The sequence below is a fragment of the Dasypus novemcinctus genome, chromosome 14 (genome assembly GCF_030445035.2).
Source record: "Dasypus novemcinctus isolate mDasNov1 chromosome 14, mDasNov1.1.hap2, whole genome shotgun sequence".
Taxonomy (NCBI): Eukaryota; Metazoa; Chordata; class Mammalia; order Cingulata; family Dasypodidae; genus Dasypus; species Dasypus novemcinctus.
The window spans coordinates 53,449,775-53,476,859 of record NC_080686.1 but is presented as its reverse complement, the minus strand read 5'-3'; the positions used below and the strand labels follow the sequence as shown (position 1 = coordinate 53,476,859).

At 37.2% G+C, this 27,085-nt stretch overlaps 2 protein-coding genes across 5 annotated transcripts in view; both read left to right on the top strand.

Annotated features, from left to right (window-relative positions):
* PIP4P2 (phosphatidylinositol-4,5-bisphosphate 4-phosphatase 2) overlaps positions 1–2,177 on the top strand; it is a 93,469-nt gene extending 91,292 nt beyond the window's left edge. Inside the window, exons 6-7 of the mRNA XM_004474736.5 lie at positions 53–143; positions 612–2,177. Of these exons, the coding sequence (XP_004474793.2) occupies positions 53–143; positions 612–755 (235 nt within the window). The 3' untranslated portion in view covers positions 756–2,177. The remainder of the gene's footprint in view (positions 1–52; positions 144–611) is intronic.
* Positions 2,178–14,400: 12,223 nt separating this feature from the next.
* The window catches only part of C14H8orf88 (chromosome 14 C8orf88 homolog), a 39,091-nt gene continuing 26,406 nt past the window's right edge, over positions 14,401–27,085 (top strand). For 2 of the 4 annotated variants that reach the window (XM_071207895.1, XM_012518131.3), the window contains exons 1-3: positions 14,401–14,541; positions 24,240–24,338; positions 25,935–26,008. In XM_071207895.1, the coding sequence (XP_071063996.1) occupies positions 24,266–24,338; positions 25,935–26,008 (147 nt within the window). In that variant the 5' untranslated portion in view covers positions 14,401–14,541; positions 24,240–24,265. Of the gene's footprint in view, positions 14,542–15,000; positions 15,046–22,531; positions 22,672–24,239; positions 24,339–25,934; positions 26,009–27,085 lie in introns of all 4 variants that reach the window. The other 2 variants (XM_058275711.1, XM_058275712.1) reach the window with 2 other exon arrangements.

Genomic DNA, 27,085 nt, shown 5'->3' with positions numbered 1-27,085 from the left:
AGAATCTTAATGTAAATATTTAATGTTCTGCTTTGCTCTCATGAATTTTCAGTTCTTCAGTCGGTAGTGCACTTCCACGAAGACGCTGCTGTGCATACATTACCATTGGAATGATTTTTATTTTCATTGGTGTTGGATTAACTGTGAGTATTGCTTTGCCATTAGAATTCTTTTCTCTCAGTTTTATCTCCATGGTAAATAGTGAGGCCTGAGACAACCAGGGATGATCCCTGAACAGGCTTCATGCCAGGCCCTCGTACTTCTGTGGGACTATGGACAATATAAAGCCCAGTCTAGGGTCCTGTTTTTAGTGGAGCTTGCCCATCCGGGTTAAATGGTGTCCTTGGACCCCTCTGAAGGTCCTTGATATTGGGAAATTTATCATCCATTTAACAAAAGACTGTTTCTTTTTATTTGGTGCCAGAACAAATTTTAAATTCTGGATTAATTTCCTTTTAGAGATAACATATTTTTAGTGGATTTGTTTACTTCATAAGACTCATCATTAATATAGGTAGAAACATTGTCTTGTAAAACTGTCAATAGAGTCAGCAGATATACCCACTTACTAAACTTTCTAACCTTTTGTTTTATATTGCTTTTTATTTTAGGTTGGCACCCAGGATTTTTCCAGGAGATTTCATGCAACCTATGTTTCTTGGGCAATTGCTTATGTCTTAGGTTTGATCTGCCTTATCCGAGCTTGTTACTGGGGAGCTATAAGAGTCAGTTACCCAGAACACAGTTTTGCATAATCTTGCTTATGATCCAGTGATGCAGGTGAGAGTGTCTAGAAGTTCTTGATAAGATATTCTGGACATCTTTAAATCATTTGTCCTAATGGATTCCATTCTCATTTATGTATAATAGTTTAAAGACTTTGGGAGTCTTTTATGAACAGTTGTTCACTGCACTACATTATATGCAAATAGTTTGTTTTGCTGCTAGGTTTCTAAGCTCTGAATAACAAAGCAGTCTTTTCATGTTCTTTTACATCTCTTAAATATATTTTTGGATGTGTCCCTCACATTGAATATAACATCATCCTTTCATTATTTTGAAATCAGTTGTTCCATTACTTGATGATCTGTGAGTATTCCCAAGAAAAGTTTATAAGTGTTTCTATAATAGCTTCACATTTATACTTACATTTAATTAAACTGAATCAAAATTGCTTGCTTTAAACTTTAAGCAATATGAATTTGCTTGAACTGCTTACTGAAAACTTTAACCTCAGATCATAATGTCCTTATTCAGGAAAAAAAAAAAAATTGAGTGTACCTTCAAAGACTTGAAACTGTTGTTAGAGGAAAACCATTTCTAGATACAGTTTGCTTGTTTTTTGTTGTTGTTGTTTGTAGATATATACAATATTTTGTTAGTACTTTAAAATACAAGAATGAAAATATTTGTCCACAGTTGAAGATAATGTTGGATAAATGTCTTCTCTCAAAGATGACAGGACTTTTTGTCTTTCACTTTTGTCTCTATTATTTGCCAATTATAAAAATACTATTTTGGATTCATGGAAATTAATGTTAATCAGCTCTGTATTCCTTTATAGATCCCTGAGGAGGTATTTCATATAATATATTTTATAATATTTGGCCATTTAAATATAGATATATTTACATTGGGCTGTCCTCTTTTCCTTTAGGTCACAGTAAGTTTTTCTTATTAGGATAACTATGTACTACTTATATGTGTTGGGGGCTTATAACATTTTACATTAGCTAAAATGTTGAGATAAAGGAATTACTCTTACCATTTTTTTCAAATATAGCTTGTCATATAATTACCCAATTATTCAAGAAAAAAGATAAACAAAAAGCAACCTAGTTTTCTGAGAATTCACTAGAACTTAAGGAATCGGCTCTCACACTGCCCATCTTTTCAGTTTTGAAAAAGAAATTGCTTAACTGAGACATAATATTCAAAATTCTTTTATGTAGTAGAATTAGATAATGAAATGATATGAGTAAATTAATTGGCTATTCCAGGGATAAGAATAATATTTTAAGTTATTTATGTTCTTGACTATTATAAAAATGTACTCATCAGATAGTGTGGAGAAAAAGAAATGTAAACTTCAAAGAGTAAATGCTACATGTATAAATGCAGTAGCTCAGGATTATATGTACCTTTGAAATACACTAATAAAGGTTATTGTTCAAAAATTGCCTTGTCCTATTCCATTTATGAAAAATAAGATGTCATTTCCAAAATTGTCTTGAGATCTTATTCTAAGGGTGTTTTCATCTTTGAGAACATATGTAATATTCCTTTTTAAGTGTTCACTTATCTTTTTTCTCCTATTTTCATGGTTTTATTTCTAAAACAGATTTTAAATCTACTTGAAATATTCTTAATGTTAGGTATAAAAATTATATTTATTTTCTTAATTAGTTAACTAGTAACACTATGTGTTGAATAATCCATTCTTCCTACAATGATTTGAAATTCCACATTAATTCATATGCTATATGATCGTATTCCTTTTGGAATATAATTCCATGAGAACTGGATCCTTTCTGGTCTTGTTTACTGCATTATCCCCAGTATTTACAACAGTTCCTAGCACATGAGTGTTCAATTGATATTTGTTGCAAGAATGAATAAGTGATTAAAGGAAAAACTTTCCCAGGAGAACCCTGAAGCAGAAATCACATAAGAAAGTGTAAGTAGAATGGATAATTTTAAAAAATTCTATGTGAAAAAAATCATAAGCAAAGCCAAAAGACAAACTGGCAAAAATATTAGAATTTAAGCTAACACAGATACATTTTTTCACATACCATATTAAGAAAGAATAAAAAAGAGCAATAAAGGCCCTGTAATGTTAAGGAAGTAGGCACACACACACACACATACACACACACATTCTTTGACCTACTAATTCTATCTCTAGGAATCTGTTCTCACAGTATTATGGATAAAAGAGCAAGTATGTGTGCACAATGTTATTTATCACATTTATGTTTACAATAGGTATTTAAAGCAATCAGTCCAAAAATCTAATGATATGCAATTTGTGAAATAAATTTTGGTATACTCATAGTATGAAATAACAGGCAACCATTAAGAAAATGATGCAATTTTCCATCTATTGAATCGGAAATTTGTTCGCAAAATATTGCAGGACATAATCAGATTAAAAATCAATTTTGGGAAAATTATTGTATGTTCATGTATATATTAACAAAACTAAAGTTAAGCACTAAAATTTTCAAACTGGTTATCTCTGAAAGATGGGAAATAAGTTTTTGTTTTTTAAAATATTTTATTTATTTATTTCTCCCCCCCTCCCCCTGTTGTCTGCTCTCTGTGTCCATTTGCTGTATGTTCTTCTGTGTCTGCCTGTATTCTCATTAGGTGGCTCCAGGAACTGATCCTGGGACCTTCCAGAGTGGGAGAGAGGTGATCATTCTCTTGCATGACCTCAGCTCCCTGATCTACTGTGTCTCTTATTATCTCTCCTCTATGTCTCTTCTTGTTGCATCATCTTGCTGCACCAGCTCTCTGCGTGGGCTGGCACTCTCTGCATGGGGCAACATTCCTGCACTGGGCAGTATTCTGTGCAGACCAGCACTCCACACACGCCTGTACTCCACATGGGCCAGCTCACTACATGAGCCAGTTTGCCTTCACCCAGAGGCCCTGGGCATCGAACCCTGGACCTCCTGTATGGTAGATGGGAGCCAAATTGCTTGAGCCGCATCTGCTTCCCTAGTGATTTTTATTTTCTATTTGAACTAGATTAAAAATTGGAAAGTTGATGTTTATCTCTTGATAAGAATGGATGTGCTGATCATGTCAATATTTGTTACATTTTCATTTATGTTCTTTAAGAGTTTTTAAATAAATTTCCTAAATTTAGAACCAATGAGTTCATTGATAAGACCTATTTTTCAAAACTTTTTCTTTTAAAATACTTTCAAACTTACAGGATTGTTACAAAAATCATACAAACCTCATACAGAGAAATCCAACATAATACCCCTACCAGATCCCAAATCTACCTTTCTTCTCTACCTCCCTCCCTGCCTTCCTTTCTTCCTTTTTATTAATCCATTTTCTGAACACTTGATTGTAGGTTGTATATACATTATGCTCCTTGAACACTTAATACTTCCATGTACATTTCCTAAGAACAAGGATATTCATTTATGTAACTACCTTAAGTGCAATTATCAAGTTCAAGAAATTAAATATCTATATAAAGCTTAAAGTCTGTATTTCACTTTTATCATATGACCCAATAATGTCCTTTTGAGCCTTTTCTCTTCCCTTGCTAGATCCCATCTAGGATCATGCCTTTAATTGTCATTGTCTCTTCAGTTGTTATCATTGTTGTTGTTTTTGTGGGAACCTATATACAATGTAAACTTTCCCACCTAAACATTCCCAAGCATATCTGAGTGGAATTAATCACATTCATTATGTTGCAGTACTTTCACTACCTTCTCTTACTAAAACTTTCCCATCTCCTCAAACAGAAACGCTACATCCATTTTGTATTAATTTCCTTTGCCCCCTCCCCCCGGCAACCTTTACTCTAATTTCTGTTCTAAAAATGTCCATATTCTCCAGTATTTTCTTTGTAGTTACCATGGGACTTAAATTTAACAACATATATCTATAACATTCTTATTTGCTTTGAAACCAACTTAACTTATGTAATATATACAACCTATTTTCCTATACCCCACTGTCCCCCTACCTTTATTTTGTTCTTGTCAACAATTACATGTTTATATGGTATGATTCCAAAACCACTGACTCATCATTGCATTTTATGCATTTAACTTTTAGATTCCATGGAAAATAAAAAGTGGAGTTAAGAACCAAAAATACAATACTACTGGCATTTATGTTTACCCATGTTGTTACCCTCACTGGAGATTTTTATTTTTTTAATGTGGCTTTAATCTATTGTCTATTGTCCTTTTCAATCTGCAAACTTCTTTTTAGCATCTCTTGTAGGGCTGGTATAGAGGTGATGAACTTTCTCAGCTTTTGTTTATCTGGGAATATCTTAATTTCTCCCTCATTTTTGAAAGACAGAATTGTAGGGTGTAGAATTCTTAGTTGGCAATTATTTGCTTTTAGCACTTTAAATATGTCAGCCCAGTGCCTTTTTGTCCCCTTGTTTTCTGATGAGAAATCGGCATTTAATCCTATTTAGGCACCCTTGTGTGTGACATGTTGCTTCTCTCTTGCAGCTTTCAGAATTCTCACTTTATTTTTGGCATTCAGTGATTTGACTATAATATGCTGTGGCCTGGGTCTATTTGGGTTTGTCTTGATTATAGAGTTCACTGAGTGTCTTGGATGTATATATTCATGTCATTCATTAAATTGGGGAAGTTTACAGCCATTATTTCTTTGAATATTCTCTCTATCCTTTTCTCTTTTTCCTTTCCTTCTGCAACTCCTACAACACATGTATTGATATCCTTGATGTCCTACAAGTTCCTCAGGCTCTGCTCTGTTCACTTCTTTTCTTCCTCTCTCCTTTCTGCTCATCAGACTGGAAAATTTTAATTGTCTTCTCTTCAAGTGCTCCAGTTCTTCTGCCAGCTACAATGCACTGCTGAACCCCTCTAGAGAATTTTAAATTTCTATTACTGTGATCTTCAGTTCTATTCAGTTCCTTTTCATAATTTCCAGCTCTATTGATATTCCATTTATGTTTCATCCATCATTTTTCCAATTTCCTTTAGTTCTTTTTGCATGTTTTATTTTAGCTCTTTGAACATATTTAGGATAATTAAAAAACAAAACAAAACTCTCTGGTCTATCCCAGGTCTGGTTCTTCTCATTGATGGTTTCTAATTCTTTAATCTTCTCCTTTGCCTGGACCATCATTTCTTGTTTCTTTGTTTTGTAATATTTTATTGAAACCTGAATATTTTGATATTTAATGTATTATCACTGAAATTTAGACTCTGGGGTCTGTTCTTTAAGATTGTATAGAGCTAGTATTATTGACAGAGTTTTCCTTGAATTTCATGAAATAACAACAACAACAACAAAATGAAAACAAGGAATAAAGGAAAACACCTTTCCCAGTCTTCACACATTGACCTGTGCAAGTTCTCTCCTTCAGGGCTTTTTCATACAATGAATTTAGAGAATAGCTCCAGGACAAACAATAGGGGCCTCCCTGATGCTTTCTGCTTATGCAGCTTGTCTTGAGGATGAACAGTGTTGGGCATGCACATGTGGCCCTAGGAATTCCCTATTTATGTGGTTCTTAATGTTCTCTCTTCCCAGTAAACAGTTTCCACACCATCCAAGGCAATGCACATTTTGTCCTGTCCTTCGGCTATCTATCCCTCCTTCCAGGCACCACAACTTGACTGCTCTCTCACAGCATTCTATAGGAGGACTCATTGAGCCACCTTCTACATGCAGGGCAAGTTTGGAGATGGTAAATCCCTCAGGCCACTACCAGGAAGGGTGGTCCAGACATATATATTCCCAGTATGTTCATGAGGTTTACTCTGTTACCTGTGTAACTGATTCCAAGGATCCATACTGGGAGTGCAGGCTGGTTTTGCAGTGTGCTTGTGAGGGTTAAGGTAGGGACCAGCCAGGGTACCAGGAGATCCTACTGGTTTTAAGTAGTCTTTTACTTGGTTCACTGATTTCCCTGTTACTACAGTCCCTTAACTGCTTTCTAGGGCTTTGAGAAAGATATTTCTGCCAGTTCTTCCTGTGTGTTCAAAGATTCTATGGGCTGAATCATCTCGCTCTGCCATCTTGATCAGGGTGGGGCCCTCAAGACCTTATGCTTTAAAGTAAACAAATAAATATTTATACCTAATCCTACACAAATCACCATAAATTCTATTTAATTAAATCCAAATTTATGTAACTTTATATTCAATTTTTTTTAAAGTAAAGAATGTCTTCCATTGCCTAGTACAGATTTGGAATCCAGAAGGAGCTGAGCAAATGTTATTTGAAAGAAATCCATCACAGCCATGTATAAGAAAAGGAAGGATTTGGTTGCCCCCTCCTGCCCAAAGTAGTAAAATAGTTTTAGAAAAAAGGAGGAAAATGGCACTATGAACAAGTATTCTTGAGTAAGTAATTTGTGGTTGTAGTGTATACAGAGTCATTTGTTGTATGTAAACATCATTTTAGAAAAGAGCCCTCATAATTGCATGTTCTAGATAATGCTCTAGACTCACAACATGTGTTGTTTAATATGAATAAGAACCCTAAGAATCAAATATTTCTGTTTCTGTTTTACCAGAGAAAATTGAGGTCCAACTCACATAGATGAGAAAAGTAGATTTGGGGTAGAACAGGACTCCGCATTCAAAATAAGCATTCCCAGATGATTCTGATGTAGGTTTTTCCTGGATCATACTCTGAGAAATACTGCCCTACATACACCATGCTGAAAATTACACCCACATTTTCACATCCACTTTCTGCCTTCACATTTTCTCATAGAGACAAAGTTTCAATTATCTTTGAATAAAAAATGCCATTTCTATTTTTTTAAATTTTGTTTTGTTCTGATATGGCTATATTTGTGCCCATCTCTTATCATGAAATTTTACAACCATTTTTATGATCATGGGTTGCACAAATTCCTATAAAATCTAAAGTAGCATTTAATCAATGTATGTTTGCAGTGCCTACATGCATATATATGTAATAAACACTGAATTAAAACAACCCTAGTGTTTATTGAGTTACCATACGTATGTTGGCATTTAATTTCCATAACATAGTTATAATTCAACCATTGAGAAAGGTCAGACAGGTTAATATGCTAGCTAAAGGTTACTCAGCTTATATGTGACAGAGCCATCTAGAATCAAACTCTTTCTCTTCATCTCCAAAAATGTATCGGCCTTTATGTACAACATAAAATTCTTGTGCCTTACTTTACTTTTTTAGGAAAAACTTGAATTTTTCAAATCCCCTGCTCTTCATTATAGCTCAGCTGTAGAAAGAAAATTACAGAAAAGTTTGCCCTAAGTATTCATTTCACAAAGGAGAGAATACTGTGTATTTGAAAATATCTTTTTATGAATTTTATATTCTATTCAATGATATTAATTTTATAGCAGTTTAATTTATATTCATAACATATAATTATATGTATATATTTTCTTTTTTATAATTAAAAAATCGTAGGAAGATTGAGTGGGATTATTATATCAGATATGAGGAAGGTTGGCATGCAATGAGTTTTATTTAATAATTTGCTTAATTTCTTTTTCTTGTAATTGGAATATTTATTAAAATGGTTGTTAAATAGCAGAGAATGCTAAAATAAACTTGTAAAGAATTTTTAAAATTCATTTTATATGTTCAGTTATACAATTTAAATTCATTCATTGTGTTTTATGCTTTGATAAATTTGCATGCATTTGACTTGAGATGTAATACTATGTGAAAAGCAGAAAAATAAAGAGCCTGTATTATTTTGGAGACTGTATCACAAAATAACTATCTAATGTGGAAACATTTTTGATCTACAACAGAGGTAATAACTTTACAGTTTTGTCAATATCACTAAAAGTCATTTGAAGTAACTACCTAATAGGAAGTAAGTGATACACATTACTCTGACTGAATATTTTTAATACCCTAGTGACTTATGCATAAGTGTAGGTACTAATGATTGGATATAAAAGCTGCTAAAAGTTCCCAGAGTTTAGATAAATTTTTCTGAAAAATTTTGCCACAGAGTTTAACATTTCCATGTTAAATATATTGTTGGGCTAAGATATTGGATATTTAAATAATATTGGAGAAAAATACATTAAATGTTTATTCATTTTAGCAAGAATAAGTTTAGGAGATTTGTGGAGAATTTCTAAGATTATTTAAAACCATGGTTTTTTTCCTGACCTCTTTCTATATACCTGCCTTACTCCTTCCTTTAAAAGTTCCTCTCAACCTACCATCTACCATCTCTAAATCAATAATGATTTCAGCATCTGTATTCCATTCTTACTATATGTGATTGAATTAAAATGTCAGTGTGAACAGTCTATCTAGTTCTCTAGTCTGTACTCATAGTTCTTTGATTATCTCATCTCTAGTGACCTTTATCTCCATTCCACAACTGCTACTCACCTCTGTAGCTGCATGGTGTGTGGTCATATATAGAACTGCTCCATCTCTGAACTCTTAAACTTATGAGTGTATCTATATCTTATATATCCATATCCATATCCATACCCATGCATAACTGCATAAAATGCTTTGTAAATGTGGAATGAAGGAATCAGAGGCAGACTACTGGCAAGAGGTTGGTAAGAGAATTATTTGGTAAACCCTAGATAATGCTACCTTCTCAGGTTTCCTGACTTCCAGGGTTTTTATAGCACTACTTAGGCATACAGACACACTGTGAATGCCTTTATTTTAACAATTAGTTTATTGAGTTGGAATTGTCTGTGCAGATATGTACCCTTACTAGACAGTATATATGGTGAGAGCAGGTAATTAGACTTTTTCACTTTCATGTTAGTAGTACCTCACACATTGTCTTATTAACTAACTGGAAGATATTGTGAAGGTAAAATTTAAAGATATGAAAATGAAAATATAATTATAATTAAAACCTCTACTTACACGTAGTAAGGCAAATCAACTACAAATTATTTTCTAACTGGGATTCCTTCTTTCCACTATTGTCTCTTCTCAATCCATTATTCACACCTTTTTAAATGGTAAAACCCATCATATTAGTGCCCTACTTGAAAGCCTTCAATGCTTCATTTTGCTTTTATGATCTCCTTACTAGAGCCTACAAAACACTATGATTTCAGTTTTTCTCATTTCTCCCAACTCATCTTCAACATTCTTTTCTTGCTTTCTAAACCTTAGCCAGGCTAGGTTTTCATCAGTTTCTAGAATAAGCCAAACTTTGTTTTTCCCACCCCAGGGTGTTACTACCTCTGTTCCCTCTACCTATAACACTCTTCCCTATTCTTCATCTACTCTTGGTCCTCAGCCTAGATGGTCCATTTTTAGAGAGGCCTTCCTTTTTCAACTATCCCATTGCCTTTAAATATCTTCCTTTTCTTTCCTCCTTTGGAGATTGTTATATTGTAAGGCCTGAAATTCCATGTGCTGCCTTGTTATCTTTGAGCCTTAAAGGGCTCCAAAGGCCTAGCCATGAGCTCCCTTGCCCCTCCAGATATGCCCTCACCAAGTGGGAAAGGCTCTCCATCTGACTAGTTCCTTGTGCAGATGGACCAACTATACTTCATCCATCCTCTACCTTAGTTTCTCTTTCCTGATAGCTGGCAAAATTATTCAGACAAACCAATCACATCCTCCCATGGGAATCAAGGGCCACTCCACCCTCTGGTCACTACAAAGCTTGCCTCCAATAGCCCCTGCTAGTTCATTCTGCTTCTGAATGCAACCCCTGTGTGACCCTGCATGGTGTACAATGTCCTCCTCTTTTGGGCTATGAATATATGTGACAAATAAACTACTGCCAGTTGTACCTCCCCAGTGTTGGATGTTGTGTGCTTGGCCATCTTATACTAGGGTGGGGGATCCCTCCTTCACCAATCTGGTAAATAGAAGGTGGTCAGAAATTGGCACCACAAATAGGATGTCCCAACTATGAGGACACCCAGCTGGCTTTAACTAGCTCCTCCTTTGCTAACTAACTGCTTCCTGGTAAGGTGAAGGTCACCTTGAATAGAATTGTCAATTGCTGGCCGGCTTGCGACTCACTCTGGGTTCTACTGTCTCTCTGGGTCATGGCAACCTTTTCTTACTCTAAAGTGTTGTTCTTGCCCCAAGATAAGAACTATTGTTAATTGACTAAATCCAATTGTGAGCTTCCGTTGGATACTCCCGTTGGATACTCCAGGACTCCTGCCATCCAGTCTGAGGCAGAGGGACTATCAACAATCCTAGATAGAAAATGACAGGAGGTTTCTAGTCTATTATAACTGTTCCTATTGACCCTCTCAGCACCCACAATGTAAACTTCAGTCCAACATAGTTTAGTCCTTTTTAGGTTCTGGTGGTAACATATTCCTCATTTACGTATTTTCTTACTCTTACTGATGCTATTATTTGCAAATGGTCCCAACTTACATGGGGCCTCCTCCATTAGATTATCCACTTTAGAATCTGTCCAAATTGCAATATAACAGACACTTCCATGAGTACCCTGAGAGACTCCTTCACTGTAGAGGCTTTGGCAACCTCTTCTTCAAGCCTCATGGAATCTTTGAACTTCCCATATGGGAATATGCTGCCCATGATTTTCAGATGCAAGACTTTCCTCCTGGGCCCCATTCTTTATACCACCAGAAGAACAAATGCCAGCCACACATGACTCTTCTGGGAAAGAAAAACTCTCACAGACTCTGAGCTTGTGCCCATTATGCCTTGAGTTACTGAAGCAGCACCATTCTTCAAACTTGACAAGGCTACTAAGGCCTTCGTGACATAGGAAAAGCCAAACCTGAGCCCTCTGGCATCTTCCACCTAGAGGAGGGTGGTGTCCCCTGTCCTCAGTCCCTTTACAGATACCAATGGTGCTGGGTTGGATACCCCTTTCCCAGAAACTTTGGCTACCTAGGAGCTCACTGGGATCAAATAAGTGAACAGCAATGGGAGTTGGTCTACTGTATGAATGGCATCACCACTATAATAAGTGATAGAACTCAGTATAATGTTGCTGCTTTCTTAACCAGATGTCCTTGATAAAGAATGGAGCCCAAGTAAGTGTTAGCACCATTAACTGAACTTCAGGAAGTCATTCTAGCATTAGATACCCCTGGCTAACAAATGAACCCATCTAGAAATTTTAATAAACTTGGGCCACTGTCTAAGAGTTGCCTCCTTTGGTGTAAAGAACTTTGGGAATGTCTTGCCTCACATATTCCCAAAATATAAATCAAGGTAATAGATATATATATAGTAGGCTACAATACAAGGCCTCATTAGGGTACTTCTTATCCCCTTTGGAGTTCCATTTACTGATAATGACTAAGGCACACATTTCATTTCTCAGAATACACAATGCTAGGCTCTTTGGAAAAGGCATTCAATGGAATTTTCATCTCCTTGATATCAAGGACCTATCAATTGAAAGGCCTATTGTGATGCTCAAAAAACTATTTAATTTCAAAGTGACAGGACAAATGGATTCCCAGCTGGGTGTTCCTAGTGCCACAGGGATTGATTAGTCTAAATTTATGCTCCTAGGGATATAGTCTCTATATAATACCACATAGGTCCCTCAGTTGCCTTTATTGGACATAGAGGGTCACCTCTAAAGTTCATGTTTTTGAGGACCATCTCACTATGTGGCCCTCTTCCTCCTGGTTAACTATCTACTTCATTTTCTAGGGAGACACTTCTACTCCCTAACTGTGAGTCATTACTAAAATAGGTGTTTGGTGTCAAAGCATCAGGGGTCAATTTTATCCTAAAGCCTGAAATTCCATATAAGTCTTGTTATCTTTTAACCTCACAGCTTCTCAAAGGCCTAGCTATGAGTTTCCCTGCTGCCAATAGTGTCTGCCTAGTGTTGGGTGTAATGTGTGCCATGTTGTAATATTTAGTGAGGGATGCCCAGCTTCCTGAATGGGAAGTTGTCAGAACATTTGCCTTTTGAATTCTCTTCCTAAATGCTTCTTTCTCTGGAAGCATTTATAAAATTTATTAAAAGTAATCAACATCTGATTCCTAATGATTTGTTTTTAATACACCTATAACAAATATGTATGTACACACATGTATATATGCATGCATGTGCTATGTGTGTATGGACATATATTTTGTGTGTTTATATATAAAAGCCTTTTGGACATCTCACTTTCGATATCCCCTTATAATCTCATATTTACAAGTCCTAATCTGAACTCTTCATTTCCCTCCCTAAACATGCATTACCTTTTGTATTCTTTACTTTATATCACCACAGACTCATATCTTTGCCTGCCTAAGTCAGAAATCCGAGTCATTCTGAATTCTCTTCTTTCACCCTCACATCTTGTCACTAAACTCTATTGATTTCACTTCAGCAATACCTTCCAGATCTGTCCCTTGTTCTATTATCTTAGTTCAGTAATCATTATTTCTTATTGGAGTTATTGCAATTGTCTCCAAGGATGTTTTCTTGCTGCCTGTTTAATTTCGTGATTTCTTACAACCCTCAAAAGCCTATCCTCCACACTGCTGTCAGATGAACTTTCTATTTTGATCTTGTTAACATATTGTTTAAAACCCTTCAAAGATGTTGCTTAACTTAAAAGAATCAAAATCTGACTCGTCCACATCTCCTGTTTCATTTTCCCATCTTTTGTGTCCTCAACTCCAGCTACCTCATACTGGTCAAGGTTTCTTTTTCCTTTGTACCTCCTCCTCTCCTTTCTTTTCTTCTTGCTAACTGAAAGCTTCTCTGACCTTCTAGGCCTAAGGGTCAAGTTAGGCATTGATCCTACTGTGCTTCCAACCTAATTCTTGGGTTCCTCCATCACAGTACTTGCCACTGACCACAGACTTGTTAACTTGCCCTTGGGTCCCACCGACTGGGAGATCTGTGATAGCAAGATCCTGTGTACCTTCCCCCTGTCCCCACCTAGCCCAGGGTTTGGCGCTGTGTTCGAAGAGGGGACACTAAAAGATTACTGAATGAAAAAGTGAGTAAAAGAATAAGCGTGAAGATGGAAAGGATTTGGATGGAAACCCTTCGACTGATTTTGTTCCTTTCAGGTGAGGAAGGTTTTGATTTTAACTGGTCTTGCCTCCATCTAGGACTGCAACCCGTGGGAGAGAATGTATTCTGTCTGATGTAGACCCTTTCTCAAACATGTTAACCCATGACAACCCTAACTGTGGCACGGAGGAAACCCGCCGGCGCCGTCGGGGCCCGCCAGTCTGCTCTGATCAGCGCTGCAGCTCTGACCGGGGCTGCGCTCCGTCGTCAGCGCGTAGGGCGGCCTCCCTCACAGAGGCGGCCTCCCTCACAGAGGCGGCCTCCCTCACAGAGGCGGCCTCCCTCACAGAGGCGGCCTCCCTCACAGAGGCGGCCTCCCTCACAGAGGCGGCCGCCCGCAGCCCGCCGCTCGGCCCTGCGCAGGCGGCCCGCCTCGCGCCTCCGCGTCCTCAGGCAAGCAGGGTCCTGAAGGCTGTTCAGGCGGGCGCGCCCCGTCCAGGGCGAGCCTGTCAGCACCTCAGAGAGGCCCCTCGAGGTCTCCTCCGCCTGACCCTCGGAGCCGCGACCGGCCGGGGTGCCCAGTACTCCCGAAGCTGCGCGCGCTACCGATTTAACGGTCGAAGCGCAGCGAGGCCGCGCCCGTCCTCAGGGCCAGGCGCCCGAGGCCCCGCCCCGCGCCGCCGCGAGCCCTCGGAGCCGCCGCCGGCCACGCCCCCGCTCCCCGCTCTCCGCTCCCCGCCGCCGCATCCCGGCCGAGAGCTGACGCGCGGCGGGAGACGTTCCCCGACGGGCAGCAGGGCGCTCGGCCGCCGCCTCTGGGCTGAGTGCGGTGTCGCTGCTGCCCCGAAATCCTCCTGGATCTTGAGGCGGTAGGTGGCCGCGGAGGATGAGCGAGTCTGGGAGGCGAAAGTCGGGGCCGGGGCGTGAGAAGGCGGGCGGGGCGTCGTCTCGGGGGCCGGGCACCGGTAAAGCTGAGGCGAGAGAAATTCTGGGGTCGGTTGGGATCGATCTATTCAGAATCCTCCCCGGGTTCCCAAGGCGGGTTATAGAGTGGGACGGCAACGGGCTAATCGGATGAGGAGGAAGAAAAGGGCTGTGGCTAATGTGAGAAAACCCGGCGCAGCGACAAGTGGTTGAGGGAGATTTAAACAGCGGAGGGAGTTTTACACACACACACGCACACACCCCTCTCAAAAGTAAGTAAATATCTACAGAGCGCCCTCTGTGTCGACGACCTGGTGGTAGGTGGTGGGATGCCTTGAAGACCTTCTCCCCCGGGGCCTCGTATCCCCTTTGGCAATTTATGGCAATTTTTTTTTTCGTTGCAGGTATTTTAGGCAATGCTACAGGAAAGGGCATTTATATTTCTTACGGTAACCTACAGAGACCTGGTACTTGGACAGTTTTGTTTGAGGAAATGCTAAATTGTTTTTATGTTGAAAAATGTTTCCAAAAGAGCCTCCCTTCCACACTTTGTGTTTTATCAATTATAAAGAGAAGGCCTGAAAAATATGATGGGACTTTCCCGACTTATCACTGTTTAGTATTTATTCTAGTTTTCATTTTTTCCTGAATAGTGCAACCAGATTTATGAAATGTAAAATGTCTTGAATCGCCTAAGTCATAATTGGTGTTATTCTAACTCCCCTATACCTCCTTTATGTTCCCTTTAATCAGTTTATCAGTATGTGTTGTTCACTTATAAACAAGGCGTATTTAGTTTCAAAGAAAATAATTTTGTAAAAGTAGTGTTATGAAGTTCGAAACTGAAATTAAATCTTACCTGATTGTCATTGGAAATATAGGCAAAACAAATAAAAATAGTCTTTTCCTCTTGCAATTCAAACATTTCTTTCATTTTAAAAACAGTACATAAATATATGATCTATGATTAGTAAGACAGCATACCATGTTTACAAATCAGCAAAGAAGAGTAATCCCGTAATTTATTTTGTATTCAAAGAAAAATTATAAACTGAGGAATGGAAATTATTAGCACATCCCAATTTACTGAGCAAGGTTTTTATACATTAATATGCCTTTTTATAGTTAATTTCTTTATCCATACATGCATGCCAGTCTGTTAGGCATTTCTAATTTCCATGGTTAATGGAAAGGATTAGAGTAGTAGGCAGTCAGATGCCTTTCCTTTACTTACCAAAAAGGCATATTTAGACATAAGAGCATGAACTTTGTAGCCACATCCTCATTTCTCGGACTAATTAGCTTTGTCAACGTGGGCAAGTCTGTTATTTTTTCAGAGCTTTAGTTTTCTTATCTCTAAAACTAATAATAATTGTCTCTAATAGTTCCTATATGGTTCAAAATTAAATGAGAAATAATATGTAAAGTATTTGGCAGGTAAAAACAACTCAAAAAACAGATTTTAATTTAAAAAAAGGACAGTACATATTGGGTTATAAGATTGTGCCCAAATTACTCAGTACGTGAGCTTATAATCATACTATTGCACTATATCTTAAGAATGATATTTATTATATTTTAGGAAATTCAAGGTTAATTTATAATTTCAGAATTGGTGTGTCCTTAGGATATATCTTTAGTTCAATTTTTATTTTTCAACAGAAAAGGAACCTAAAATATAGTTAGTATTGCTAGATGTAGAACTGCAACTACAACTTAGATTTCCTGACTTCTAGGCCAATTCTCTATTCACAACTCTTGGCTTTTTCAAAGATGGTTACTTAAATATGTGTGAACATGGGGAAAAATACTTTATTCAGCAACCATTTCTCAGTATGTATTACTAGAGTGGATATTTAACAACATTGGCTCAAATTTTCTTTAAAAAAATTATGGCAAAGCACTATATATTTACATTTTAAAACACTGCTTTATTATAGGACCACCACTTGCTACCCAGTGTTGTTGTAGGTAGGATTCTGTTTCTTTTCCAACTGTTGTCCTTTGTAACTTTTGCCATCATAAATGCTCATTGTAGGTAATACCACAGAAAACTTTTTGAGCTCTACATTCAGTGGGTGAAATAGGAATTAAAATTTGTTTTGTATTGAAGTTATTTGCATACTGACTTTGTAGTTCAGCTAAGTCTTTATTTTTTTTAACCTGTCTAGATTGAGATCCTGTGGATCAGCTTTATAATAATGACAACTTCTTGTAGATACTTGCCTTTTCCATTAACAACACTATTTAAGACATGATGGTAGTATGTAGTATGCACTGTAATCCAAAACTTATTCCCTATATTAATGCCTTTATGCAGGCATAGTTTACTTTTGTTTTTTTAACATTAAACAGTGCTGTTATGACACCATCTTTTCTGATTCCCTTTACTCATGTGGATTTATGTATCTGCGCACTTTTTGAATCTTTCCTACTACAAATTGAAAGGGGAGGTGACACATAAAAAGCTTTTATTTTTTGTTTGTTTACTTGTATATAATATAATAGAGTTCTGAAACTCCCCAACTATTGAAAATCCATACTATGAATATTGTGATGTGCTGTGCTAAACAGCTGGAAGACTTTACAACCTATGAATTCAGTTTCAGCTGAGCAATGGAAAACAAAGAAATGTGTGCCAGAGTATTCTGTTATATTTTGATTCACTAGATTCATGTGGGAAACAAGGTAGAACATTACATTAAAAACATAAAATGGCTAAACACAATTAAAGCAATGTATATTAAATTGCTTGAGTTCTTGCTTTGAATATTCCCTTCAACAAAGAAAATGTTCAATGAATACTTGTTTTAATTTTTTTTTTGCTACTGTGTTTCTTTCTTTTTACTTCTTGTTACATCAAAGTTATATTGCCAGCAAGTACAGATGGCATTAGTTTTCCTTAGAAGGTTATAGCCATGTTAAAATACTAGTTAAAAGACATATTAAAACACTAAATAGGTGTTAATCTGCAGTACTGCTTGGCTTATCTCCAAATTTCAGGAAAATGTAACGATTATGTGTTTATTTTTGCTAACTTTGTTGTTTATAATTTTATGATTTTAACATTTGTAGTTTATTATGTCCAAATACATTTACTCAAATAGATTAAAGCATTTCTTTGGGTCTTCAAGGGAGACATTAAACCCATTTCATAGTTGGAGAAACAGTCATTTATGATTTAAGACCATATGGTTACAATTGTTTCTGGATGAATAGGTGTAGAGGTGCTTGGTTTTACTTTGACTTTGTGTTGATAAGCATCAAAATTTGGAAATTCTATGTCCCATGCAGCCTTCAGTAAGCTCTAGCTATATCCTTATGTATTTAAATTTTTAGAGTATATTTAGTAAAACTAACTGTGTTGTAGGTACGAGGATAAAATAATAAATAAGGTATATATTTTTTGGCTTTAACTAATAGTCTATCAAATATGCATACTATGTAGTTACTATCATACATTTTAGAAACTTGAATAGACAAAGTACAGAAGATGCCGGTGGAGGAGGAAGGTGAGAAAATAGTTTTGTTTTTTTTTTACTACCCACTATTTGTTAGGAGCTAAATTCTCGTAAGCCTCATCTGTAAAACAGGAATAATAATAACAATAGATAACATTTATAAAAAAATTTATACTTACCAGACTTTGTAGTAAGTGATTTTTATATATTTAGTTTTTATATCAAATCTATGAGTTAGATTTTATTGTTATCTATGCAGTTGTTTATAGCTAGATAGGGAAGCTATGGTATCAACCTAAGCTGACATGAGACCTGAATTCTATTTTTTTTCCAAGATTTATTATTTATTTATTTATATACCCTTCCTCCCCCCTTCCTTGTGTGCTCTCTGTGTCCATTCACTGTGTGTTCTTCTGTATCCATTTGTATTCCTGTCAGTGGCACCAGGAATCTGTGTCTCTTTTTGTTGCGTCATCATACTGCATCAGCTCTCCATGTGTGCAGTGTCACATCTGGGCAGGCTGCACTTTTTTTGCGCTGGGTGGCTCTCCTTATGGGGCGCAATCCTTGTGCATGGGGTTCCCCTACACGGGGGACACCCCTTTGTGGCACGGCACTCCTTGTGTGCATCCATACTGCATGTGGGTCAGCTCATCACACGGGTCAGGAGGCCCTGGGTTTGAACCACGGACCTCCCATGTGGTAGGCAGACGCTCTATCCATTGAGCCAAATCCACTTCCCATGAATTCTATTAATAGTATCCAATTTGTAGAGTTGTTTTGATTATTGAATAATGTAACAATGGTAAATGGTATTCTGTGCACAAAACCTGGATATTAACCTCTATTTCTGTTATCATTTACCCTGGAGGTGATGGAGACCTGAAGTTTTTAAAGCAGAAATGTTTAAAGCATGCAAATAAAAACAAATCCCAGGAAGTGGACTTGGCCCAATGGATAGGGCATCTGCATACCACATGGGAGGTCCGTAGTTCAAACCCTGGGCCTCCTTGACCTGTGTAGAGCTGGCCCATGTGCAGTACTGATGTGCGCAAGGAGTGCCGTGCCACGCAGGGGTGTCCCCCGCATAGGGGAGCCCCATGGGCAAGGAGTGCACCTGTAAGGAGAGCCTCCCAGCGCGAAATAAAGCGCGGCCTGCCCAGGAATGGCATTGCACACATGGAGAGCTGACACAAGATGATGCAACAAAAAGAGACACAGATTCCCGGTGCCACTGATAAGGATAGAAGCAGTCACAGAAGAACACACAGTGAATGGACACAGAGAACAGACAACTAGGGGGCAGGGAGGGGGAGAAATAAATAAATAGTAAATCTTTAAAAAACCAAAAAGCAAATCCCAACTTAGATAAAGAAAGACTTTATATTCAAAAAGACTATTGCAATAGAGAGAATACTCTGGTCTCAGAAATCTACAAGTACCTCAAAATCAAACATAAAAAGGCTTTTCTTTTACAGGGAGGGGTAAGAAGGGCTAGCAGGAATTTTGTGGAGGCACAGGGCATGAGGTAGCAGGGTAGGGTATGAGGTGCGGTTAAGCAGGTGGCAAAATCAAGGCTGTTCAGCAGGAAATGCTTCTTTCTGTGGTCTGCTGTTCCTCAGAATCTGAGGAGATTTTCTGTACCTTAGTGCTTTACTGCTTGTATGCATTTCTGGGCAAGCCAAAGTTTAGGGACCTGTGGGGAGAAGAGAAACCTGACTAAAGTCAGTTATGCCAAAACAGAGGGTAAGAAGTGGGCAAATTGTGAACACTTAGTCTACCTTATTGTTTAAGATAGACAAAATCTGTCCTTAAACTATTAGGGGGAGCAGATGTGGCTCAAGTGGTTGATCTCCAGCTTTCCAATTCTGTGATCTCGGGTTCAATTCCTAGCCCTGGTACCTCAAAAAAACAAGCAAGCAAACAAAAAGAACTAAAAAACCAATCAAACAAAAACACTCTTAGGGATGGAATAAGAATCATATTGAGGTGAAGGATGGTCCAAATAGTTTTCAAGGTAGGGTTGGGCTATTAAAAAAACAATGATTAAAGGTTAAGAGAGTAAAATCAAGTTTTGAAGTTTGGAGGGAGCCAGTCAAGAAGATTGGGACTGAAGCATCCTCAGATGGCTCAGTAAGGATGGCAGTTATAATCAAATGGATTTCCAGTTTGGGCTAGATATTTTTGGTGATGGCACAGACATTAGAGAGGTTTTGGGGAATATATGCAGAGAAGTTGTCCCCAGTTACTCTGCTATTGCCCTCTTAGAAAGCAGAATCATGTTTAATGCCGGACATTCATAAATGACTGGAGGTCTTAGAATTTTCTGGTGACAATGATGGTGATTTTGGTAAGATTTTCCACACTCCTGGTTATTTCCCAGAGCAGAATATGAGAAATGCAGGAGTGTCTTAGTTTCCTCGGTGCTACGACAAATACTACAAAGTGGGTTGGCTTAACAACAGGAATTTATTGGCTCACAGTTTCAGAGGTTAGAAAGCTTGTGTCGTCCGTCCCCGTCCCCGTCCCGGTCCCATGTCCACCCCCCCCCTCCCCCCTCCCCTCCGGTCAGTAGCATTCTGTTTAACCAGGAGTTGTTAGGTTCTTTAGCTTTCCCATCACATGGCAATTTCCTTTCCTTTCTTTTCTGGGTTCTGTTTACCTAACAGCTTCTATTCATCCATGTGGCTTTTTTTTGATGAAGCCTCTAGCAATAGAATTAAGACCCAACCTCATTCAGTTAGGCTATACCTTAAGTAAAAGTAACATTTTTATGCATTCATTGTAAATAGGAATGGATTAAGAGTAAGAATGTTTTTTTCTGGGGTACATAATTGAACAAGGAGTTACGTCACATTTTCTGAATAGCCCCTGCAATAGCAACTCCAGGCAGGAAGATTGTCCATACATGATCTTTTAGGTTTCCTCCCAATCTCTTAGCCTCTTGTTTAAAGGCTTTTTGAGAATCTAGTGAGAAAGGAAGTTCACAGCCTCCTTCCAATTTTGGGACTTTGTTCCTAAGCATGTAGAGTTTTTGTAGACCTTTTGGATTATCTAGTGCCTGAGAAACTTACTTCAGAGGTAATAGAGAAATTAAGGTGAGCAAAGAAGGCAGTCTGGTTAAAGATTTGATAAAGGTTAGTAAGATTAGGTATATAATAGGATCCAATCCAATTAGCAGGCAGATATCAGTAGGCATGTTTGCTATAAGTAAAATATTTCTCATTAGGGACTATTAGGCTTTATGGAAATGTGCCATAGATTTTAATTTTGTAGTTAAACGAGCCCTTTTTGTAATGGACTGAGGTTAAAGGAAGTTCCTTTTGAAGTCTAGAGCAAAAAGTGAAAGGATCCCTAAGTGATCATTAAAGGATGCCCTAAAATCTGAGAAAGGGTATAAGAATGGGGGGAGGTGGGGAAGGAATGGAGACTTTCAAAGAAAAGGAAGTTCATAACCAGAAATTCAAAGTAGAATTGTGAGATTGTGCTTGTAGTTGAGTGAAGGAATGCCATAGATTCTGGGTTCCTTGCAGGGATGGGGGAATTTGATGAGGGGGGCAGGAAATAATACAAAATAGGGCTCATTATGGAAGGCTGTGGATGTAATAGGGGAGTTATATGGATAGTAAAAGTGACACTAAAGGGGCTAGAGAAAAAAGATATATAGTAAAGAGAGAAAATAAAAATTATGAGAATAGGCAGTAGGTGAGAGGTCTTAGTTGAACATTTTGGGTAGAACCTGACCATCTCACAATGTCATTTGCTTGGCCTGAAGATCTTATGAAGGCTATCCACATTGTAGCACTGTTTGCTTCTGGGGTCTCTCTGGAGAGCTTTTCAGTTTTAGGTCTCCAGCTCTACTTTTTCAGTTGAGGGTCATGAATCCAGGGTTGGATCTACTGGAATTTGGCAACTGTGTTAGTGGTAAGGTGGACAATGTAACAGGCTTTCCAGTGGGTCTCAAGGTTAGTTTTTTGGTGATTTCTCCAGGGAACTAAGTATCCAATACTGGAGGAAAAGCAGCCTCAGTGTGTTAAGTATGGATTTAATTAATAAGTCCCTTGCAGTATCTTAGAATGTCTGAATTAACCAGGTTAGAATCTTTGAGAGCCTAGGAAGAATAGAAAATTTCATGAGTTAGATAATTTTACATGGGAACAGCTGGTGTGACTTAGCAGGAGAGAACCAGAGGGCAGTCAGGGCTAAGATAAAAATTTGAGTTTGCTGTTTGTTTGTTTTTTGTCAGTTTAGCAAGTTTTAACTTTAATAGTCTATTAGCTCTCTCTGTCATTCAAGATGACTAGAGATGAAAAAAGCCGCTGTAGTTTTTAGGATAAAGGAAGAACTAGTTAGAGCTTTTGGATGATTTTACCACTGAAGTGGGTCCCATAGCCACTTGAATCAATGGATTTTCCCATATGGGGAGTACACTAACAAAAGTTTAGCAACAGTAGTGACAGTGGTCCTTCTACAGGGAAAGCTTTAAGCCAGCAAGAGAACAAGGATATGACAGGAAGAACATATTCTTAACCATGAGATTTAGGGAGCAGAATAAAATCTTAATGCCAATGAAGAAAAGGACTGAAACATCTGTATATTAATAAAACTCCATAGGTAAGTGACATGAATCCTCAAATGACAATCACTGACCTAGAATATACTGTATTTATATTAAAGAAATAAAATTGTGACCAAGTTAACATTTTTTAAAAAAAACCTGAAATTATGACTGAAGGCATTCAGGACCACTACTCAACTCTAAAAGTGGAACTTGATGCTTTGTTCCCACTTCTGTTCCCCCTGTCCCCACTTCTTTTTAAACAAACTATATATATATAATATATAATATTAATTGTATATTAATACAATTAATAACTGAGCATGAAAGACATTAGAGGGTTCTGGAAAAGCTTTTGGAGCCCTCCATCTGAAGGGGAAAAAATGGTGTCAGAGGCTGGAATATATTTCTTTGGCCAGTTCATTAATTTGTAAGCAGTGACTCTGAAATTATATCCAATGAAAAATGGCCTCCATAAAAAGCCTTTGGGGGCAAGGGACCTATGGGGAGGAGAGAACTCTGACTAAAGTTTGATTAAGCCAAAGCAGAGAGTAAGAAATAGGCATTGTGAACACTTGATCAAGAGATCATGGTTTGGGGAGAAAAGAGACTGTATTCATTTTTTTTTCAGAAAATGTTTTGCACCTATTCTGGATCCATCCCACGTACTGTGTTAGTAGCAGAGTACATAAGTGCGAATAAAGTTACTGCTCCTCACTTGAAAGAGAATCTCTTCCTCACTTTTTCCTAGTATGGAATACAATTAAATAATCAGTTATATTACAATACAGTGTTCTCTAATGCAATGATGTGGATATATATTACCCAAAAACATAGATGGGGGCATTTAAATCAGACTGGGTGATTAGGGAGATGGACTGAGAACTATTGCGGAACTAAGAGTAGTAGTGGAAATGAAGAAAATAAAGGTATGTTGTAAGTAGACTGGATAGGATTTAGAGACTGATTATGGGAGACGAGGACTTCTAATTTAGACTGTTGAATTAAAGATGCCATTAACCAAGCCTGATCTAAGGGAGTTGACGATTTTAAGGAATATGGGAGGAAGGACATCTTTAGAATCAAAGTAATGAATTTGAATTTTTGTATGTTGAATTTAAGATGCCTGTGATATATAAATGGAAATCTCTTTAGGCAATTAGAAAAACAAGGCTGCAATTTAAAAGAGAGGTGGGTGTGGAAGTATAAATCAGGGCATATTTATCACGTAGATAGGTAGTTGCAGCCATGAAAATAGATGAAGTTAGCTAAGAGGGCCAAAGCCAAATTTGGAGGAAATCCTCCATTTAATTGAAGAACAGAAGGGGAATCCACTAAGGAAGTTAGAAAAGACAATCAGAAATAACAAAGAAACCAAAAGAATAGAGTGAGGGAAGTTAAGGGAAGAAAATGTTTTAATGAAGAAATGACCAGCTATGAGAAATGCTATACAGAGGTCCAAGTTTATTGCATATTATTTTAAATGCTTCTTTTGTATTTGTGTTTTGTTTTCTAATTTAATTTATAAAATAAGTTTTCTCAAGTGAGTGTTGTAGTTTTTTCTAGGTATGTAAAGCAACCTGATTATCTTTTTCAAAAGATAATGTATTTTTTCCCTCCAAAGTATGGAACCTCAAGGTCTTTGTGATAATGGAAACCAAAAAATTGATTGGTAAACCGCTTCAACCAGCAAGACCTGCTCGCCATCTGACTTCTCCCCCTGGTGAGTGATGTAGTGTGCAGTTGTTTAAATATAATTTATAAAGTTATTGATATTTAAAACAAATAATGAAAACCTGTGATAACATGTTTGAAGAGTTTAAAAGTATTACCAAAAGAAAAGGCTTCTTAATTATTTACCAGTCTGTAGTCTAGGAGACTAGCTAAGGTAGGAAGTAATAGCCCAGGACAGGCAATAAATTTGTGCATTGTTTTTCATGCTTCACTTTGATACCTGACCTCTGCTCAGAGTGTGCCTAGTACAAATAGAACAACCATACTGGAGAGAGAATTAGCCTTTGAAAAGTATACCTAACTTCAATTAAAAAAAAGATTAGCATAAAAGAATACTTAGAGATTCCACTGTGTTTGTGATGTCACAGGCTTACTCTGGCAGAAGCTTGGGTTATGCTGGAGCTGGAATATATAATGTCAGGAAACCTAAACAAAAATAATTCTAATATTAAATGTTTTTCTTTAGCCCATAAAACTATTCTTTTTGACAGATTCTTGAGGTGATTTGTACTTAACTCTAAAATTGGACTATTGATCTTTTTATTCTATCCATTCCTTGTCAGAATGGCTTTCATGGTCTAAGATTGGTGATAAATATGTATCCTATTTAAATTCTCTTTAGTCCTTATGTCCATCTGAATTAAGCAACATAATACTGGCTATTTATAAAAGGAAAAAATCTTTTTATAGAGTACAAAGATGAAGCAGAAAAGATAGAAATAGAATTAATTCCTCATTCCTCCATTCTTTTGTCCTTGGTTCCTACAAGGAAGATTGTCCCCAGTTTGGTCCTGATTTCTCTGAAGAAGGCTAAGACTTAGGACAGACAAATGAAATTTATGGCTACTTCTAGACCATAGTTTAGCAATGCTGATCTCATATCCTTTTGGTGCACTGGGGGAGCAGGAGCATAGGGTCAAGGCTGGGATTTTATCCTAATGGGAACACTATAAAGCTATTTGGCAGCAGTTCCATTCTATGATCAGTCCTTTTACAGTACCCTTCCTTTATGAAGATCCAGGTTTTCCTCCAGGCCTAACTGGTGAACAGGATGAGCAGGCAGCCCTGATTTCTCACTTATAAATTCTCTTAAGAATTTCCAAACAGAGGAATGGAGATTTATAAGGCAGAAAAGTTTAGTAACAACATTAATTTTGGACTTTATCAAACCCTTCCCTCTCCCTAACTAATTCAAATTCCTGAAGGAATCTTCAGGTTTTCCTTCAAGACAGATTGGAGTACTTCAACCTGTGAAACCTTCTTTATATCCCCAAACTTGGGATACCCTTAGTATCTTCTCTCATATAATTTATTATCTATCAAATTGTATTTTGATGATTATATATGTTCTTGCCTTTAAAAATAAACTATGAGCTGTTTTATCTCCAAACCCTTTTGCATGCTTGTATTTTCATTCCCTAATGCAGTAAATGGGGCTGAATAAATGTTTGTTGAATAAATGAACTATCAGGAAATATTTCAAAACAGTACTTAGAATATTCTAGACACTTAAGCTTTAGAGGTGATATTATATCATTTTATTGGAATCATGGATATTTAAAGGTTTTCTTTTTTTCTCTTCTAGGAGCAGTGTTTCCTTTCAACTTTCAAAATGAATATCCATGCAACACTCAGTGCTTACAAAGTGGAGTTGTCAGAGTAAGTCTTAGAAATTATAATAAAATGAACATTCATTTACAAAATAGATAATAACATTTGTTAGATGGCTGTATGTGCTAGGCACTATGCTAAGTAATTTATATACTTTTAAAAAATTATGAACGATCTCAAGCATATATTAAAAAGAACATAATATGTACCTGCCACCCAGCATTTTCAAATATAAACATTCTGTCATATTTTTAAAACTTTTCAAGAAAAAACCTTATATTGTCCCTCAAAATTCCCATTTCATTCCTATCCTTCTCCAAAATAACTATCCACTTATTTTTTCTGTAAATCTATTTGTACTTTTGCTATAATAATACAGTTGTTGTAGCTCTTTTACAATTTTACGTAAATAGTATACCCACATGTTTTAGTCAATCAAAGGGGTGCTGATGCAGAAATTGGTTGGTTTTATAAAGGGTATTTATTTTGGTTAGGAGCCTACAGATACCAGGCCATAAAGCATAAGTTACTTCCCTTACCAAAGTCTGTTTTCATTTCATTTCATGATGGCTGCCGATGGCTGTGAGGTTTCAGGCTTCCTGGATTCCTCCCTTTCAGGGTCTTGCTTCTCTCTGGGTTTAAGTTTCCTTTCTTCCTGAAGCTGGCCTCTCTTTCCTCTGTGAGCTTACGTGCCGGGTCTCCAGCTTAAGTCTTCAGCATCAAACTCCAACATCAAAACTCCAACATCAGAAACCCTCGCATCAAAAGCTCCAACTCTGTCCTTTGCCATGCCTTTTATCTGTGAGTCCCCAATGCCATAATGATGTGGCCCAATCAAAGCCCTAATTTTAACTTAATCACACCTACGTACAGACTAGATCACAAACATAATCCAATATCTATTTTTTTTAATTCATAACCATATCAAACTGCTATACCACGTTTCTGCCTTTTTTTTTCACTCTAAGACTGATTTTTTCATTTAAATTTAATTTTTGACCAAATAGTCATGAAGTTAAAATTCAAAATGCACAAATGGTATTTACTGAAAATTTTCCCTCCAATTGCTGGCCCCCTTTCATTCATTTCTTCTCACCAGAAGTAACCATTGTACAGGTTTCTTGG